The sequence below is a fragment of the Oreochromis aureus genome, linkage group 15, assembly GCF_013358895.1.
Source record: "Oreochromis aureus strain Israel breed Guangdong linkage group 15, ZZ_aureus, whole genome shotgun sequence".
NCBI lineage: Eukaryota > Metazoa > Chordata > Actinopteri > Cichliformes > Cichlidae > Oreochromis > Oreochromis aureus.
The window spans coordinates 14,673,362-14,691,473 of record NC_052956.1 but is presented as its reverse complement, the minus strand read 5'-3'; the positions used below and the strand labels follow the sequence as shown (position 1 = coordinate 14,691,473).

The 18,112-nt window shown below is 39.9% G+C and overlaps 1 protein-coding gene across 5 annotated transcripts in view; it reads left to right on the top strand.

Annotated features, from left to right (window-relative positions):
• The window catches only part of gphnb (gephyrin b), a 112,735-nt gene extending 94,875 nt beyond the window's left edge, over window positions 1-17,860 (top strand). For 3 of the 5 annotated variants that reach the window (XM_039598510.1, XM_031730251.2, XM_039598509.1), the window contains 14 exons: window positions 2,341-2,383; window positions 3,314-3,451; window positions 6,731-6,823; window positions 9,472-9,527; window positions 10,064-10,183; window positions 11,478-11,536; window positions 11,853-12,006; window positions 13,850-13,971; window positions 14,147-14,234; window positions 14,430-14,503; window positions 14,638-14,705; window positions 14,828-14,931; window positions 16,327-16,423; window positions 16,986-17,860. In XM_039598510.1, coding sequence (XP_039454444.1) covers window positions 2,341-2,383; window positions 3,314-3,451; window positions 6,731-6,823; window positions 9,472-9,527; window positions 10,064-10,183; window positions 11,478-11,536; window positions 11,853-12,006; window positions 13,850-13,971; window positions 14,147-14,234; window positions 14,430-14,503; window positions 14,638-14,705; window positions 14,828-14,931; window positions 16,327-16,423; window positions 16,986-17,119 — 1,350 coding nt within the window. In that variant the 3' untranslated portion in view covers window positions 17,120-17,860. The remainder of the gene's footprint in view (window positions 1-2,340; window positions 2,384-3,313; window positions 3,452-6,730; window positions 6,824-9,471; window positions 9,528-10,063; window positions 10,184-11,477; window positions 11,537-11,852; window positions 12,007-13,849; window positions 13,972-14,146; window positions 14,235-14,429; window positions 14,504-14,637; window positions 14,706-14,827; window positions 14,932-16,326; window positions 16,424-16,985) is intronic. The other 2 variants (XM_039598511.1, XM_039598508.1) reach the window with 1 other exon arrangement.
• The last annotated feature ends 252 nt before the right edge of the window (window positions 17,861-18,112 follow it).

The following is an 18,112-nucleotide window of genomic DNA, read 5'->3' as shown; positions in this document are numbered from 1 at the left end:
GGGTGTTTTGGTTCTCCATACACAGCACACTCCCCACACCCAACTTTTATGATAACCACGGGTCATAGAAGTTACTGAGCTGCAGCGACAAACGAAGGGAGGACTTTCAGAGCCCAGAGGGATTGAAAGACATGTTAGCGCAGACAGATAATGACTGCCAGAGAACAATCAGCTATGTTAGTTTACAAATCTGAATATTAAGGTTGAAAGACAGCCAGACTAACGAGCAGGCGAGAAGACAAAGGGAGAGCCAAAACCAAAGAAGTGGACAACATTGGCACAAATCCCATACTTTCACTCCAGTGTATCCAACCGGACCTCTATTTGTGTATGTGTCTAAAGAATAATTACTTTCTGATTATGTGCCAAACTAGCTTAACAAAGTGCCTCCTGTGATTCTCCTTCCCTTATTTATCGTTCCCTAAGGCTGAGTTTCCCAAAAGCATGCTTATTACTGCAAGCCAGCATCTTCTTTTTTAAAGGTGCGCTACAACATTTTAACATAAAAGCATCAAAGCGTTGCTTGATTTCCAGAAATACAGCTAAAAGAGACAGGAGGCAAGAGCAGTGGCATGTCCATGGATCGGTGCTGCTTGGCATCACATCTCTTTTCTTTCACTAGCAGCTGGTCTTGGACTAAATTACATACACAGTTAGATTTCATACGAAAACTGCTGCTGAGGAATCTGATGTGACTTGTTTTGAAATGTAAAGCAGAATAAAGGTGCTTAAAACTGGGAACAAAACTGTGTTCCAGACACACACTACATTCCTTTTGGCATGTAATGTGTTTACAGTTGAGAAGTTTCATTGTTTTAACTCAAAATGTCATCAAACATGACAATTTTCTAAAAATGTTACTGTCTTGCACAAAAGAAGGCGGGAAGTGTTGACAATTGACCGTCTTCTGGCATTTTCTATCACTTCTCCTGATCCGGGTGGCAGAGGGCAAAAGTCTACACAGAGATGCCCAGACTTCCCTCTCCTGGTCACTGTCTCCATCCTCCATCAGCTCTTCCTGGAGGTCGCCAAAGCTTTCTCGAGCCCTTTAGGAGACATTTTTACTGACGATTGGAAGTAAAACTTGAGAATTGTTCTAAAATTATATTTGAGAAACAGAAAGCATTTTTTGTTTTATTTTGGGTTCAGTACTGATGTTGCCATCTGAATATTTCCAACAGGTTGATTTCCTATAGCACAAAAACACTAATTAACCATAGACTGTAAATAAATGATGAGTGAAGCCAGTGACAATAGCTGCTCTTTGAAGTGGACAGATAATAGAAATAATGGGGCAGCTCCTCCGGTTGGAAAGAAAAGTCTGATTATCCTGAAGTCCACTGGACAACTACCCTGCTTCTTTTTTTCTTGAGTTTAAAGACTTTCACGTTACATTATTATTGAATACAACATCATCTTCTTTTTATCTTTTATATAATGTCTGTATAACAAACTTTGATTGAAACGGTAATGTTTAAAATGTAAATTTCTCACACATACTGTCTGCATTTACTATGTTTTATAGAACAGGGGCACAGCAATAGCCTTTTTCAACATGTTTAACAACTCCAAAAATCCAGAGTGGCCACTCAAGCAGGAAGACAGAAGTCAATGGGAAACGTAAATGCAATTATTGCTAATTTTGGCAACACTGATTATACATAAGGAAGTTAAAAGAGTTTTATAGGAAAATTACAAGCTCCACATCCCTTCTCTCAACCATGGACAGCACCTGAGCTACAGCCTCAGGTTGTTTTTGGGAAACTCAGCCCAGTTTTAACCCGCTCTGCTCTCCTCCCCACCTTGCCATAGATCACGGGGTAGCGTTCAAACGCAGCATCGGCAATTTCCAGAGAAATCTGAACCATCTTGCGCCACATCTGAACAGCCACTATCGTAACTCAGCACTACATTTCCACTACATTTGGTGTTACTCTGTAGCACAGTTAAAACATCTTGTGATACAATATTGTCACTCTGTATGTTGCTGCCTTTGTCCGTATATTCTTTAAAGTGCTTTAATTATAGTGTGACATGTCAGTGCATTTATCAGTGTGACGACCACCTGTGATATGATGATGTAGTGTACCGTAAGTGATCGTAATGGTCATGGGGGAGATGTAACCATCTCCCAGCAGCAGGACAAAGTGCACAGTGTAGTGTGACACAAGCTCTTGCCAGTGCTTCTGACTGTTGTATAAACAGCTTGTCATTTCAAGCATGTGAAAAGAGCAGCTTGGTTTATCTCAAATTACCACCACCTCTGCTCTCTCTCTTTCCTTTTCTCTTTCCTTTTGCCCTTTCTTGTCTTTCGTTCCCAATCACCCTCTCCATCCCCAGGTGCAGTCACGATGCAGCAGCAAAGAAAATATCCTAAGATCAAGTAAGCACCAACTTTCACGTTTCACATCTGCACGTCACAGAGTGTGCCCTCTAACACTCAGATAGATTTTAAGCGTGTGTGTGTGTGGCTTCTGTGTTGCGTTTGCATGTCCCTGTGTGTTTGTGATGTTTTGCCAGAGGTTGTTAAGCCTCATGTTAAGCATAAGAATATGCTGTGGAAGCGTAAGTGTATGTTTAAAGGAGAGAAATTGGGTCAAGGGAAATCAAAGCACAAGCGTCTATTCTTCGCTGTGAGGCAGAGGGAGAGCGAGGCAGAGAGAGATAAAGAGAGAAGGAAAGAGAGAGCAGATTACACATTAGTTACACCTTGCTTTGTTCCTTTTACCTTTGGAATTATTAGAGAGGTATTATTAGACCAACATGGCTGCTATCGAGCACCTCTGTCATCCAGCTGCGTTTCACAGGAACAAACAAACAGGACTGTTTTTTGCCAATCCCTCCTCATGGCATTCAGATAGCACATATATGCCTACATGCAGCAAAAATAAGTCGTCTTAATCCAGTTTTCTTATCATGGTGTGAAGACATATTAGATGATATATCCTTATTTTTATAATGATATTTGCATTTGTGCATTTTAACTGTATGTCATGTAGACTCTGGACTTAACAGCTGCAAACCCAGAGTGCTCCGTTCGGTTTGAGATTTTAAAATTTTTTGTCTAAGTAGACAGTTGAGTTCCCTGCTTTTAGAGCCACGTAGATGCCTGCTGCCTTGGGAGTGAATCCCAGTAGAGTTCTCTCTCTTCTCCTTCCTTATCTTCCAGTTTTCCTCTTTCAAAGTGTCTAAATAAAAATAAATACTTTTTCTCTCTCTTTTTTTTTTTTTAAATTGTTCAAATTTAACGTGGAGAATTAAACCTGATTTTGTGGATTTTATGACTACATCTGTATGTTTCACATTGTCTCAGGTCACAGTGCTGTGGACATCACCAAGGTGGCCCGGAGGCACCGCATGTCCCCTTTCCCCCTAACCTCCATGGACAAGGCCTTCATCACTGTGCTAGAGATGACTGCAGTCCTGGGCACTGAGATCATCAACTACAGAGGTGAGGAGGAGAGATAGGTGGTTACCCTTTAAAGCCTGTAGCCATGCTGCTACAGAAAAGCTCCTAGTTTGTAAGACTTTCCTTTTTTCGCATCTCCAGCTCATATAGATGCTGGGATGTTGTGGTGGTACTCCTTTCTGATTGCTAAGTACACATGACAGCATTTAAACACCACCTGTTCACAACCAGACACCTCACTTAATCAGCAGTTCCTGTACGCAGGCCATGCTGTCAGTCACACAGACTCAGATTGTCTTTGCTACAAGGTCACATGCATAACAAACAAATGTCTCGTATGTGTCATTTGACTTTCCACAGCTTGTGAGACACTTTATACAGACAATGGATCCCATGGATTTTTGCTCACCTGATGCGTTTGTTTGTTTATTCATTTATTAACATGTACCAGATGGGATTTTTGTTTTCACCTTCTTTTATTTCTCTGTAACCTACAGTGACATGCACGTGATTGTAGCTTTATTCCTTAGCCATAAGAGCGCTACTGTGTTTCCATCAGAGTACATTTCAGCTAAACAGAACTGAATTCTACAAAAGCAAAAATTATCAGAATTGTGGCCCCAATATTATGTCAAAAGAAGAGTGAAAGTAATGTTTTTGTTATTTGAGGCATTTGAAATTTAGATCACAACACATCAAGAGACAAATTGAGGCTGAAGCTAGCTTTTGCTTCATGGGTATATGGGTCTATATTTAACTTTTGCATAGCTAATAGCTAAAGCCAGTCATTTTCAAAGTTGATAGTATGCCAGGATTATTTACAGCTCATTTCCGCTGCCCCCAAGTGGTCAAAATAGTAACAATTTTTAATGCAGTTGCAAAACTAATTCCTGTTCATATAATTCTCAGTGTCTGTCATGGCATTTGTATGTACACATTAGTGCTTGTGTGTTCATGTCGCTGTATGAGTTAACTGTAGCAGTATTTTTGCATTGTGTGCTTACAAGTCTAAACAGACATCCAGATTTTAAGGTACAAACTTGCAAAGACAAGTAGGCTTAGCACCTGAGGGTCTTGTCATCCTTCTGGCAGAGTGGCTTAAGTGCCAGCGGAGGATGACACAGAGTCAAGCTGAGGGCTGGAGGGGAAAACACAGTCTTTAATTCATCTGTAGAAACTGTAGCAAAGACTGGCGGCAATAATGGCCTGCAGCGCACACGACTTCTGGATCAATGATGGTAGCAGGAGCACTTTCGTTTTCCGGGTGTAAAGTGATGTTTCATGTTATGGAAGAGGGGACTGGATTGCAAGATTTGCAAGAGCACAGCTGGGAGGCGGACAGTTGGGTAAGGAAGAGAGAATGGGGGGATTTGAGAGATGAAATATTTAGACAGTCAACAGCTGGAGCAGCTCCCCTGCTGGATTTAGAACAGTGTGTGCGTGTTTGCTAATGGGTGTGTATTCTGCATTTTTTGCATATAGTGAGTATTGAATTAGAGGTATCTAGCACTGATTTTATTGTTATAATTGGTTACTACATATTTTTACGTAAGCTATTACTGGAGGAACAGTATAAATTAATACTAGATCCCTGTTTATCTTTCTTATCGTATCGTAGAGACATTTGCTGTGATTCAGTACTTAAATATGAAGTTCTTGACAGTTTAATACTTAATGCTAAACAGTCTAAAACACTTTAAAGGAATAGTTTGAAATGCTTACTCTCTTTCACGCCCGGAATTAGACAGAAATATTTATCTGCATGTGAATTATGAAGCCCTAACTATCTGGAGGTTAACGTAGCCCAGCAATTGAAACAGAGGAGGAAAAACAACATGCTATTGGACACTCTGTTGGTTTTAAACACAGAGACCTTCAGATTTTTTACTTCAGAGCAGTTTTAGTTTAGTCCGCTCTTGTTTTCAGGCTAAACGCTGAGCTAACCTCACTGGCTTTAAATGTACTTTTCTGCAAAGGCATGAGAGTGAGTCATTTCATCGAGTTTTAGTTAAGAAAGTGAGTGCATTTGTCAAAACATCAAAACAAAAAATGTATTTAGTTCCTCCCTATTTTCCTGTCATAATAACCAGTGTTATTGTTCTTAAATAGGGCTAGTTCTTAAGCAGAAATAGTAGACATTAAAAGATTTAATAAACCTGTTTTGTTTTTTGTGTTTTTTACTTTATTTTTCAGATTCGTCATAATTAGCTCACACTACTTTTTAAATTGCTGACATAAACATTTGCATTTTAACTGAATGAGACATCATTTTAACCACATCTGCTTTTATGAGTTTAAACTGATACACTTCAACAGGCGAGGTGGTGTGAGGTTCAATCTTATTGGCCTCCGAAACGCTGGGAACTGCTGGCTTAGACTGGTGTCCAGAACGTCTTACAATAAAAGTTTTTCTTTTGAAAAGCACCTTATCAAACGTGCACTTTTCTGCTGCAACAAGACATCACCTCTGTTCTATTATTAGTCACAGCTCAGCTTCAGCACATGGTTTTAACAAGCTTTTCAGTTCCAGCTTGCGTGTAAAAATACACCAATTTAAATACTGTTAATTTAGAGAAAAGATGGGAGGATTTGGACATGAGCATGTGTGCCTTTATCCATGATGGAGATGCATTATGTACAGCAGCTCAGTATTCCTGTCATCTGCATGTGTGTGGGTGTCTGTATGCACATGCATATTTTTTCCCCTTAAACTCGTTGATATCAAAGCTTAGATCTTCATATTAACACCCACATAATCACAGCATGAAGGCTCAGCTATATATAGGCACACAGCAGCTTAAGGTATTTTAGTGCCTGGATTTTTTTTCTCCCTCCGCCCACTCTCCCTTCTGACTTCTGTGTCTTTCTTTCCTTCCTTTATTTTCTCTGAGCCATTGTCTCAGTGAAGAGGCTCTGTTCTTCCTCCCTGACATTTTTTAAGTTGTCTGGCTGGTGGAAATGCTAAAGAAATTTGCACATGAGCATTTGCAAGCCCCCACTTGCGGTGTGCAAATCGGTAAACTGAAGTAAAATAGCGCAGTGTGCAAGTACATGTCCGTGTGTGCAGGTCAGGTGGTGAGTCATGCAGAGAGATGCTGATGCGTGGTGTCACACTATGGCTCTCTTTAAAACATGTACACACACACACACATATACACACCTCCAGCTCAAACATTTCTCTGTATTTTCATCAGATGCACTGTTTCACCCTCTATGCCTCTGTCTCTCTTTCTCTCTCTAACTTTTGCTCTCTCCTTCCACCGTTCTTCAACCAGCCTCTCCACCTCTCTTCACACTCATGTTCTTCCTCTTCTTCTACAGATGGGATGGGTCGAGTCCTGGCTCAGGACGTTTACGCCAAAGACAACCTGCCACCCTTCCCTGCTTCTGTCAAGGACGGTTATGCTGTGAGAGGTAGGTAACATCGATTACGGCAGGTGATGCAAATTGAAGAATATCCTCTCATTCTTGTCTTTGCCACATTTTGTTCCCCATCCATCTGACATCCTTTCAGTATTTAGTGCTTTGGATCTTAGCCACAGTTTATCAAAAATGTAGATAAGTGTAAATGTTGCAAAGGTTATACTGTTATTTATGATATATAGCCCTTGTTATGCTCAAATGACACATCTTACCTAAAAATCAAACACATTTATGTTTGTTTTTAGTTGTTTACGGGTCCTTTTTTACCTCTTGTTATTGCCATGAGGGCAATGAGACAGTAGGCCTGCTTAACCAGATGTTCGCAAGTGCAAACTTTGCATGGTTATATGTAATTATTAAATGGAAACCATTTATAAAATTACATTTTATAAAGTCACAAGAAAACATAAACACTAGCTGAAACAATACTGTTACAAACCTTACCTAAAAGAAAATCCTAAAAATTAAGGGAATGTCTGTAGTTTTATTTTTATTATTAAATTTATATACATGTTCATGCCTCATTATAATTGTTATTATATATAAAAAAGATCAAAAATTATTGAAAATTAGGCTAATAAAAGCTAAAATTGCATTCTAATGATAAAAACACTCCATGAGACTAACTGAAACTAAAAGGAAATAAAATATTCATTTAAAAATTAAAACTAAAGAAAAATTCAAAATTGTACTGATTATGATTTGCCGATCTAGTTAAACAAAAGTAACATAAAGAATTGGATCACTTCAAAAGCAATACAAATACTTAAAAAGTAGTGCTGTCAGCGTTAATCTCGCTAAAATGACATTAACGCCATAACTGCATTAACGTGGCAAATCTCCATTAGCGAGTTAGCGCGGTTATAGCGTTAACGTCCTTTTAACGAGATTAACGCTGACAGCACTATTAAAAAGTTGATGGACTGAAACTGAAGCAAGTACAAACCTGAAAAGGTGTGCAACCTTTTGGTACAATTAAATAGTGTAAATAGATTGCACATTATTTTGAGGAAATACTGTGCACTCACACTTCCTTCCTCACATGGCGGATTGTGATTGATTCCCATTAGGCACTGCTGCAGAATTTTTTCAACTGTTCCCAGAATATTTATAAGATATAAGGGAGACAAAGTTTTAATAGTGAAATCTGACAGTTGAAAAGACAATTATGAAATAAGAAAACTTATAACAAGGTTACTTTTTGAATTCTACCTCGCACTGACGCAGCTGTATGTGCCTGTTACGTCATCTTATTCGTAAAGTCACTGCTGTGTAACAGAGCAGTGATGCTGCAGAAGGACTAAATGTTTCTGTCCCAGTGAGATCACAGCAGGACACCGGAGCAGGAAAGAACTGCTTGTGGGACAATGTAAAGGCTTTTTCTGTCGGTGTGATAGAACGGTGATCCTTCAATTATTGTACATAAACGAGGCTGTCCTCCACAGCTGCCAGGTGGCAAGAGATAATTCTCAAATGGTGGAGGGTTTACCTTTGTTCAGACATCCGACTCTCAGAGTTTCATCCTTATGGCTGTTAGAACTCTTTTCTAGTGTTTTTCTAGGTGAGATTCAGAAGACGTTGGTTGAGATTTTCTGTCAGTATTTTAAATGAAGGGAGTCCTGTAAAGCACTGAGGGCTCTGTTAACCTGAAGAACAGGGTGACAACTCGCTGACTTCAGGCAGCTCAAAACCTCCTGTACATAACATCTGCTGTAGGCTCTTACTGAACGAGTAGGAGGAGAAGAATACCACAGATCTCTCAGGATTTTCTGCATCTGTCCTAAGGGCCTGTTGCCTGCTAAAGGATACGTGTATTTTTTAGAAATTATAGTGCTTAAAATATGGGTATGAAAGGAGTCTGTTGTCTAGAGCTTGAATTTTTCCTTTTACCAAAGTGTAGCTTCTGCCTTTTATTGTCACTGGAAGTAATAGAAAAGCACCAAGAAGCTGACAAATTAGCCTTGGTTAACATCCAAAAAGTGATCAGGGAAGTCCTGGGTTATGCTATGTGTGTAGTGTGAACAGGTAAAAATGCAGCAGATGTTAATACTAAGAACTGCATTGGTATGAAGCAGAGTTAGGTGAGGGGAGATGCTCCATAAAAACCCATAAAAATGTGAAAAACCTCTTCATGTCAAAACAGGTTTTTGATGTCATCAATGGGATTTTTTAAACTTTCTGCACTAAAGAGAATGGCAGATTCACCCGGCAAGGACATTTTTAATGTCAAAGGATGCAGTATATCCGTGTTCAAAGAGCATCTTGTGATGACTTTCGTTCCTCTTTCTGTGTGTTTGTTAATTGATAAAGAGGGATGCTAAAACTGATTCTTGATTTCTCAATTTTTGCATTTGCTCTAGTCGGTTACAGTATTTGGCTGCAGTAACAACAAGGGTTGGGCTGTGCAAAGGCTATCAGACTGATTTTTGATTAAATCTGTAAAAATCTGCTTGCCCTGGTAATACTGTTTGTGTCTATTTTGGAGGTGTTTAATAAACTTTTTCCCCCAGATCTTGTTTTTATCATTTCCCACTGTATTTCACCAAAAGAAATGACTCAGCTCAATACACCCTCCCACACACCCACAGGTTTTCACCTGCACTCGTGCGTAATGCTGTTCAATCTTTCTTTTATTCTAGCGGCTGATGGCCCAGGCGACCGCTTCATCATTGGAGAGTCCCAAGCTGGAGAGCAGGTTTGTGTCCATGCTGACACCTCTGCAAGCACACAAAGACACCCTCACTCACACAGTCGGTCTCACACAAACACCCACACAAGCTGGATATGAAAATAAAGTACTTCACTTTTGCCCTTCACCTTATGCCTTGACCAGCCTGTAATTGCACATCAGTGTGTTCCCTTAGCAGGTGATGAAAAGCCCTTCGCACCAAAGCATTGCCAGAAAGTCAAAGTGTAAACACATGAGATCACTGAGACAAAAGTAAGCCTGACAGATTTTGGACAACCCCTCACATCTCCTCTCAAATTGCATCACCGCACATTCAAGCAACTGTTTCCTATTTGCCTTTATACACTCTTAATTGTTCAATTATGATGTACATAAAGTCATTTTTCTGTTTTATTGTATAGATTACTTCAGTCACAAGCAATCAGTCATTTATTCCATAACACCTATGGGTTAAATGTTAACCCAGTGTTTGAAATTTGACATGATATTGTTTGTCCTTTTAGGTATTTTTGACTCATGTTTACCTTTCTGTGTTTGAACAGCCCACCCAGACAGTGATGCCTGGCCAAGTGATGAGGGTGACGACGGGTGCCCCTATACCCTGTGGGGCAGACGCTGTAGTCCAGGTGGAAGATACCGAGCTCCTCCGCGAATCAGAAGACGTGAGTGTGAAGTTTCACTCTAAATGACGGACAGTTAGAATCAGAACAGTAAAAAGCCTTAGTGTGTCCATTTCCAGCTTCATATTTTGAATCTAAAACAACTCAGTTTTCCATGAATCATAGTTTTAAATAATAATTATTATTTTTATATACTGGCCTTTGATGCAGTGTCTGGGTTCATCTACTGTCTGAAGAAGATTTTTAAGCGCATGTCTCTTTAAGGCCTGAGGCCTGCTTTCTTTTAATTGGTTGCCCCTCACCTGGCTATTGCAAACAATGCCCACTACATGTATGTATCAATTCCACACCACAGACACAGCTAAGGACACACCTGGCCATAACAGGAAATCCATCCCAAGCTGATGTCAGCTTGGTCAAGAGAAGAAAAACATTAGAAGCCAAACATCCATGGCACTCTCAAGCCCAAGCTTTTGTCTCACTTCCTTTTTAACACGCCAGTATCTTTTTTTAAAACTTCAGCTATGTTTATTATAACCATCCTCTAAGGTTGTTTTTAACCCAAACCTGTGAAAGGTTTCATTTAATTCAGTTAAGTTTTATTCATATAGTGCCAAATTACAACAGCAGTAACCTCAAATCACTTTATGTTGTAAGGTAAAGACAAGAAAACCCTAATGATCAGCTGACCCCCATGACCAAGCACTTGGCGACAGTCGGAAGGAAAAACTCAATTTTAACAGGAAGAAAGCTCCAGGAGAACCATGCTCAGGCAGTCTGGTTCAGGCAGTGATCGGTTGGGATTCTCTCTGTGTACTGCAACTGCTTCCCAAATTCCAAATACATGAATGCTAGGTTAATTGTCTCTGTGTTGGAGCTGCAAGAGACTGGTGACATGTCCACTATGTGCCTGTCACCCTGTGACGTCTGGGATGGGCTCCAGCCATGGACAATTTAAAGCTCTCAAATCTGGGGGATAGCAGTTTGGGGATAGCCCCTTCCTGTTTCAACATGACTGCAGACCAAAGCAGTCCATAAAGACAGTAAACAAATTTGGTGTGGAAGAACTTTACTGGCCAGCACAGAGTTATGACCTCAACCCGATAGACCACCTTTGGGATCAATTAGAGCGGAGACTGTGAGCCAGGCCTTCTCATCCAACACTGTCTGACCTCACAAATGTGCATCTAGGAGGAATGGTCAAGAATTCCCATAAACAAACAAGCCCTCCCAGAAGAGTTGAAGCTTCTTATAGCTGCAAACAGTGGATCAGTATAATATACTGAAATCTGTTGCTGACCCATCCTGTTCAATGTGATGAATGTTTGTCCGGTAGGGGACGGAGGAGCTGGAGGTACGAATCCTAGTACAAGCTCGCCCAGGGCAGGACATCAGGTTAGTCCATAACTGAGATGTTTGTTATGTATTATACTTATTAAATACTGTAAAGCTGGAAGACACTGTTGGGAGTTAACTTGAAAAAAATTAATCCAACGTATAGTGCACCACTACTACTGCCTTTATTATAATTCTGTCTGTCTGCATGTTTTTGATGATTATTGTTCTTTATTTAACATTATAATAATGATGAAGACTGAAAGAAAACAGATGCTTAGAACACATTTCATGTCTTTACCAGAACATCTATGCTGAATGTAGCAGTACCCTTTTTCTTGCAGGTTTTAAATGTTTAGTGCTCATCTCTTCATAGGCCTATCGGTCACGACATCAAGCGTGGCGAGTGCGTGCTGGCAAAGGGCACCCATATGGGCCCATCTGAAATTGGCCTCCTGGCCACTGTTGGAGTTACAGAGGTGGAGGTCCAGAAATTCCCTGTGGTGGCCGTCATGTCCACAGGAAATGAGGTAAAGGTTAAGAAAATCTTAGTTTTTGTTGTGGTGAATTATGCCTCTCGTGCATGCTATTTCTGTATTTGCTGAAATGGTTCCACTTTGGCTGCGAAAGGTACAACAGTATGCCTTTTTTTCCTAACAACACACCTCGTTCATATTTATGCACAATCACCATTGTTTGCTTTGGCTGGCGACAACAGAACATCATTTAGAAGTGAATGTGCAGTCAGCTGTTTCATATGCGCTTTCAGTTGTGAAGAACGTGTTTATCTGTGACCAGGTGGTTTCGTTTAAACAGTAGAGTCAGATTTGTGCATTTTCTGTGTGACTAATGCGCAGTTTAAATTTCATGGGGTGCATGAATATGCATAGCTCTCCATTTTCAGGGCCGTGCAGACCCATATTTAAACTTTACCACCTGTTTGTTAGCATATTTCACTCATCTGCCGTCTTATGAAGTAGAGGATTAGATGCAGCTACATTTTATTCATGAGCACTTATTTTGGTGGCAGTGGACAAAAAAAATCCATGATATCCTTTTAGCATGTTGTGATTCAAAGATTTTAAGATACAACTAGACTTCTGTACCTCTTCAGTGTTCCAGTTTCAAATATTACAAAACCTAACCGATGACAGCAGACTTTGGCTAATTGTAGCTGTTTTTCAACCTGATCAGGTGATGCGCTATAAAGAGTGTCATGGTCCCACATGGAAGTAAGATGTGGTGGCACCATCAGTTAAGCAGAGGGCTTTTATAACATGAAGCTGAAAGTCAGACTGCATGAACCACATGCATATGCCTGTCCTCATCTCATGGGAAGGACTAAGAAGAGGAGAGGGGCAATGGAAAAGCAGTTGTTTTTTTCTTTTTGATATTTCCAATACTTGAGGTATAACAATTGATAAATGACTTTTATATACTTTTCATATAATTTTTATATGACTTAATTTGCTGTTCAGTAGAGTGCAATGACTCTAAGATATTGGCTGATATTAGCTTTTTCTGATATATCAGTGTCTGCACTGATAACAACCAATAAATGAGCATTTAAAAAGTAAAGAATACGATGAAAGAAACCCCATTCAACCATGTTCTGAGTCTTGACATTGCATAGTTTGTTTACCAGAGGAAATTCTGCAACCACCAGGTTGACAACATGGTGACAGGTGGGTTTGTAATACAAGAAGAAGAGTCAGGCGGATCATAAAAATAATTGTGTGATTAAAATGTTTATTTTTAAAAAGCATTTTCATATTATTTTTGTAAAGAGTCTTATATAATTACACACAGTAAATGTTAAGGAAATCTGTCTGTTGCAACATTGTGTATTTCAGATTTTTAAATCACCAGATATTAATATTGGTCTTTAAAAATGTGTCAGTCATGTTCTACTGTTTAGTCTAAAAATGTGACAAAATGCTGACATGAGCACCTCACAAGTTCCCAGAGGCCAAGCTGACATCTTTAAAGTGCATTGGTTTAGATGACACTAACTATAGCACGAACAACAGATGGGTGTTGCTAATTTGAAACTTCAGAAAGTGTCTTTTTCTCAGTTTTAAAGTATTATTTTATGCAGCATTTTTAACTCAAGGGTAATAGAACCAAAGCAGATTTATTCAGTACAGAGAGCATGTTAAATATAGTAACTACATGACTTGGTACAAAAAGAAAAAGTTTGCATAAGGATTATAATATTGTCTCATCTTCCAGCAGAATAATTATTTCTTTACTTACCAGACCTCATTGCAAATCAAAAAGATGCAGAACAATTTATTTAATGATTTTCACAACTAATAATAAAAGACTGCCATCAAATAGGAGTTTCTAACATGTGATTTGTTTTGGCGATAGCTTCTGAACCCAGAAGATGACCTCCATCCTGGAAAGATCAGGGACAGCAATCGCTCCACCCTGTTGGCCACAATTCAGGAACATGGCTACCCCACTATCAATCTGGGCATCGTGGGAGACAAGTATGCCGTCAGATCTTGCCTCTGCCACAGTTCCCTTTAGCTATGCTTTTGTCCTTTTAATAAGCCCTGTGTACTTATCCAAAGATAGGCCAGTTTTCTCATTTTCTGTGATTTTTCTGTCCTGAGAGTCAGGGGGGTTGACATTTGTATGTATATGTTTGTCTGTGCCCTGCAGCCCCGATGACCTTCTCAACGCTCTGAATGAAGGCATCAGCCGTGCTGATGTCATCATCACCTCAGGAGGAGTGTCTATGGGAGAGAAGGTACAGTGGCAGAAAGTCCAGTGGTAGAGTTGTGTTGTACTGACACCATGTGGTAGCTGATAGCCAGACAGCTGAGCTTCACAGTTCGTTTGAGTTCATTATTTTATGAAACACATTTTTTGGAGTACTAATTCTTCATGTTTGTTGAGTATTCTTAAGGTTTTTAATTTTCTTTCTTTCTAACATCATTTTTAGGACTACCTTAAGCAGGTGCTGGATATCGATCTTCATGCTCAGATCCATTTTGGTCGTGTGTTCATGAAACCAGGGTAAGAAAAAGAATCCGCTTCAAAAGTGCTTCACAAACAATACATACAAATGACACGCAGAAGGAGTCATGTGGTATAAAATGACAACCAGTGGAGAATTTATACATTATGTTTGTTTTTGTCTTTTTTTCCAGTCTCCCAACAACATTTGCCACGTTGGACATAGACGGTGCTCGCAAACTAATCTTTGCCCTCCCAGGTAGTGTGTGAAGTTGAGAGAAAGAGTGATTCACTCCGCTGTTTGCGCAGAGATGTTACTCACATATTTTCCCGCCCTTGCTTTCTCTCCTCGCCCTCCTCTCTCTGTCCCCCCATCTGTCCTAGGAAATCCCGTGTCTGCTGTTGTCACCTGTAATCTTTTTGTCATCCCTGCCTTGAGAAAGATGCAGGGTATTTTGGACCCCAGGCCCACCATCATCAAAGCGAGGGTAGGACACACAGGGCAACCGGGACATCCTGACTTCATCGCTTTCCCAAGTGCAAAAAGTGTCCTTTGCTCCTCTGAGGGATGATTCAAAGTCGCTGTTGTAACAAATAGGCTTTGAGAGTGTCGATGCAATCAGCTGCAACAGAGAGAATATATAATATATGGGGACATTTAGAGTTATGTTTATACGTAAAAAACAGGGTGTATTATTGCAGCCCGTTGCAGCCGAATCCGTGATTTGATATAATTTTCATCATCTGCTTGATACATATTTATGACCACAGTGTTTTGCTCTGATTTGGCAGAGGAACCAATCACGGCCCACACTGACCTGAAGGCCTGCTCCCCGGTCATGAATATTCATAACTGTAGAGTGAGAAAATCATATCATGATATTACACAGTGAGCACACACAGCCTATGTCCCCATCTACCATCATGGAGTGAGCAATCTGGTCCCCTGCCATTATTGGTGCTATTCAGGGTGCAGTGTTACATCATTTGCTGTTATAAAGCAGTTAGAAATCAACTTGAACACATTACTGCCATTTAGGGGTGCAAATGATGGCCTTCGCCAGATGTAGCCAGACAATTTCCCAAAGCAGATGGCATCAGACACAGGTCAGATAATACTCTGAGAAAACCTTTCCTTTTGCCAGCAAACTTAGATAATCTTTGAACTAATCTATTTGCCCTATTTTAAGTGTGTTTGGCAGAATTTTACCCAACTTGCTTACGTTTTGTGACAGTTCAGATCTGGATTTTTGCCATTAGAAGATTTGTGTGTGTACGTGTGTGTTTAGCTTATAGACTGTATATAAAAGATGGCTGTGGCTCTGAAGATGACTGCACTCTGTTTTTTAGAAGAGGCCATATTTGGACGAGCCTGGTTTTTTCACTTCTGCTTGGCTTTAAATTATAGCCCTGTTGGATTTCACTTGGTATAGCTAGGCCATCTATTGTGTGGCATTCAAGAGCGAGGAAGATTGTTTATTATTTAACTTCTGGGACTTGGTTGAAAATTAAAAGACATGCTAAATAAACATGAAGTGTGACTGAGTCCAAAAGCTTGTCTAGACCAGAGTACACGGGAAAGTCGGAAATAAAGTCATGCATGTTCTAGCTTGTGGCTTTCATCAGCATCTTTAGCATTTCGTAATCAGTGTACGTGAACATCTGAACTCAAGCAAGACTCCTGTTGTGACTTTTGTCTTTATGGTTCCAGGTAACAGTAACATGAGAGCCAGATGGATTCCAAGAAATTGTCTGAAAGCAAATTTAGCATTTTTTTGTCCACTACATTGGGTGTATCCTCTTCAATTTCATACTTCAAGCACAGTGGTGATTAAAAAAGGGTGATGGAGCAATAGAATTTATGTTGTGTTTCTTCACTCTAGTTGTCTTGTGATGTGAAGCTGGACCCTCGCCCTGAATATCACCGCTGCATTTTGACATGGCATCACCAGGAGCCTCTGCCGTGGGCACAGAGCACAGGTACAAAACCGGCATCAGCAACAACAGTACTGTGAACAATACTGCATGACAGCCACATCTCTGAATCTCTCAAATTTACTACGCCTTATGGGGGGGAAAATAAAATTTGAGCACAATAATAATATAACACTCATAGGTGTGGTTAGTTTTGTGGTGATTTACAAAAATTGTGTTGTTTTTTAAACATAAGTGCAATCATTTAAGAGCACCTTAAATTATCAGGACTGACAAGACTGGCAACAGTTTCTTAGACGAGTTTGAAGATGAGCATTTTGATTCCCAGTCATGTAAACATGTGATCATTTTGGCCATTTGGTATTCATCACAGTGGAAATAATAAAGAGACTGATCCGTGTTCATATTTCTAAATGGAACATGGAGAAGTAGACATGAGTCCATACTAGGCTCGCCTCAGGGTTTCTTTGGTTTACTGCAGGTGAAACTACTTCAAGTACATGGTTTCTGTAGTTTTTGAATACTAGTCAGTTTGGCAGTGGAAAAAATAAAAATGGTTCTTTTTAACAGCAAGTATTTTGTTCCCTCATCATCTTTTCTGATGCAGGGAACCAGGTGAACAGCAGACTGATGAGCATGCGCAGTGCTAACGGGCTCCTGATGCTACCTCCGAAAACAGAGCAATACGTGGAGCTGCACAAGGGCGAGGTGGTCGACGTCATGGTCATCGGCCGGCTATGATGTCATAATGGAGGGACGGAGAAACGGCGTCACATAGCGAGGGAATGGGTGGTTCACGGTGCATGTCCACATATCATTGACTATTCTGTAATATGCAACGGCACAGCTAGTTTTTATTGATTTGGATAACGTTGAGGTATAGTCAACATCTTGATCACAACCTAGATACATATGAAAAAACTAATTTAAAAAGATTATAGTATTTCAAACAAAGAAAATATAACTTTTAATGAAAAAAAATCTAATTATAAAAAGAGATTTATTCTGTAATATATTATTATGATTATTCTTATTATTATTATCATTATTCTTATTATTATCATTATTATATTAAGGCAACTTTGTTCCTTTCATTGCAATTGCTTTGTGTGTTCAATGCTAGACCTTATCTATAGCAGTAGCATTTTAATAGACAGCTGTAGGTGCCTGCCAGGACAAAAAAAAGAAAAAAAAAGGAAATTATTATTTTCTCATCTTTAGTGGAAAAAAAAAAAAACCTCTGTTTTATGAAAATAAAGAAAACACCGAGGAAGGCTCCAGATTCCCCACGGTGCTCAGCTAAGAGGAAGAGGGGGGGCACATACAGGCCACTTCCTCTTAGGAGTGCCCATCAAGGTGACACTTCTGTTTTTCTCTCATTAGTATGCATCATAATGGCTTCACAAAGAGCTTTGCTTGTTGTTTATCTTGTGAGTCTTGTTTATGTGCGCAGTGCCAAATGCCTGGGCAAGGAAGAGGCGGTGTCGGGGAGGGGGAGGGTGGGGTGGGGAGGGGGAGGGGCACACCCCAGTCGGCCCAGGACCCTAAAGCTTCCTTATATTCATGGTGACCGGGTGTAAACTCCGTCCCAAACCCCACCACGGGCGAGCTGAATCTGGGAAAAATAATCTTTTATTTGATCAACTATTTAAGAAAAAAAAAATGAAAGAAAAGAAACAGCTTCTTTAAGTGCTGACAGCCTTTTTAACCAACTTCACAAAAAATGTACAGAAA